The sequence below is a fragment of the Dipodomys ordii genome, unplaced genomic scaffold (assembly GCF_000151885.1).
Source record: "Dipodomys ordii isolate 6190 unplaced genomic scaffold, Dord_2.0 Scaffold230, whole genome shotgun sequence".
Lineage (NCBI taxonomy): Eukaryota > Metazoa > Chordata > Mammalia > Rodentia > Heteromyidae > Dipodomys > Dipodomys ordii.
The window spans coordinates 249015-250497 of NW_012267446.1; the positions used below are offsets into that span (position 1 = coordinate 249015).

Consider the following 1483-nt stretch of genomic DNA (forward strand, 5'->3'; position numbering starts at 1 on the left):
CTTTTACCCAACATGACTCTGGGGTTTGAGATCTATATTGCACATTATGTAGAAACTGATGTGTTAGAGAATCCACTCACCTGGCTGTCTGGGAAGGATAAAAACAGCCCCAATTACACCTGCAGAAGAGACAGCAAAGCTTTAGCAGTACTCACAGGATCGTCAAGCACATCTATCCCAATCAGGACACTGCTGGACCTCTACAAACTTCCACAGGTGAGTTTGGGAGGGGTGGGGACATGTGAAGCCATGTCTCCAATTTAGGGACATGTGGAAGAAAACATACAGAAGTGAATTTAAAAAATAACACCATCAGTTGGCTAACACATGGGTCCAACTGAGTGGCTGGCACATAGAAACTAATTAATAAATCCAAAATGTAACAAAGATGCAGAAGGTTAAAGGTTAATAAGTTAATAATATTGTATTGGAGGATGTACATATTTCTTGTTCATATTTATACTCTCCAAATCTGACAATACTGAGGGTTTCTTGTGTACTTTATTATTGTCTGCATTTTAAACTACTGATATTTATATTTAGGGATAACATAATTTGTTAGAATGGTTTTTGCTGCAATTTTAATACAGATTTATATGAGTATTAGGATGTTGAGTTTATTGACCATTTTTAATGAACAGTTAAATAACAATCTAAATTGCAGCCTGGCAGTGGAGTCTCATACCTGTATGAGTCCATGCCCACATGGACTCTGCCCCCCACTGGATAAAGAAGAGAGAAAGAATAAGCCCTATCTGAACCTCTCAAAATGAATGATCTCCAGGAAAGATAACAAAGTTGGGTGGGGCATCCACATTGTCTTTGTTGGAGAGGAAAAAAAAGGAGAAGTTCTAAGAGAGCAAAGGATGACCTCAGGCTGTGAGCCTGATCCATACATTTCTACAATTTAGATAGTGGGAGATGACTTTACAAATGGGATAAGCAAAACTTCACTCCCCCTCCCCACTGCCAGCTTTTGTTGTTGTTGTTGTTCAGATCAGGACTAAGTCTTTGACAATGACCATCCTCTTCCTGGTGTTGTGTTCATTTTTCTCCCTTTAGTTCACCTTTGGGTCTTTTGATCCTCTCCTGGGTGACCATAGACAGTTTGATGCTATCTATCAGATGGCTGCCAAGGACTCATCTTTAGCCCTGGCCATGGTCTCCTTGATGGTTCATTTCAGCTGGACCTGGGTGGGACTGTTCATCACCGAAGACGACTATGGTGTGTGGTTCCTCTCAGAATTGAGAGAGGAGATGGGCAGGAATGGAGTCTGTTTTGCCTTTGAGAACACAATCCAGACCAATGCAGTCTCCGATTTCTCAAGTGATCCATCAGTGTATCGCCATATTATAGAATCCTCAACCAACGTGATTATCATTTATGGAGACAGTGATTTTCTACTAAGCTTTATTCTTAAATTAGGGCATTTTTTAATTACAGGGAAAGTCTGGGTCATGAACTCACCTTATGATGATGTGA

General features: G+C 40.4%; 1 protein-coding gene across 1 annotated transcript in view; it reads left to right on the plus strand.

Annotated features, from left to right (window-relative positions):
• Nucleotides 1–12: 12 nt before the first annotated feature.
• The window catches only part of LOC106000614 (vomeronasal type-2 receptor 116-like), an 11435-nt gene continuing 9964 nt past the window's right edge, over nucleotides 13–1483 (plus strand). Inside the window, exons 1-2 of the mRNA XM_013035896.1 lie at nucleotides 13–216; nucleotides 1063–1371. Of these exons, the coding sequence (XP_012891350.1) occupies nucleotides 13–216; nucleotides 1063–1371 (513 nt within the window). The remainder of the gene's footprint in view (nucleotides 217–1062; nucleotides 1372–1483) is intronic.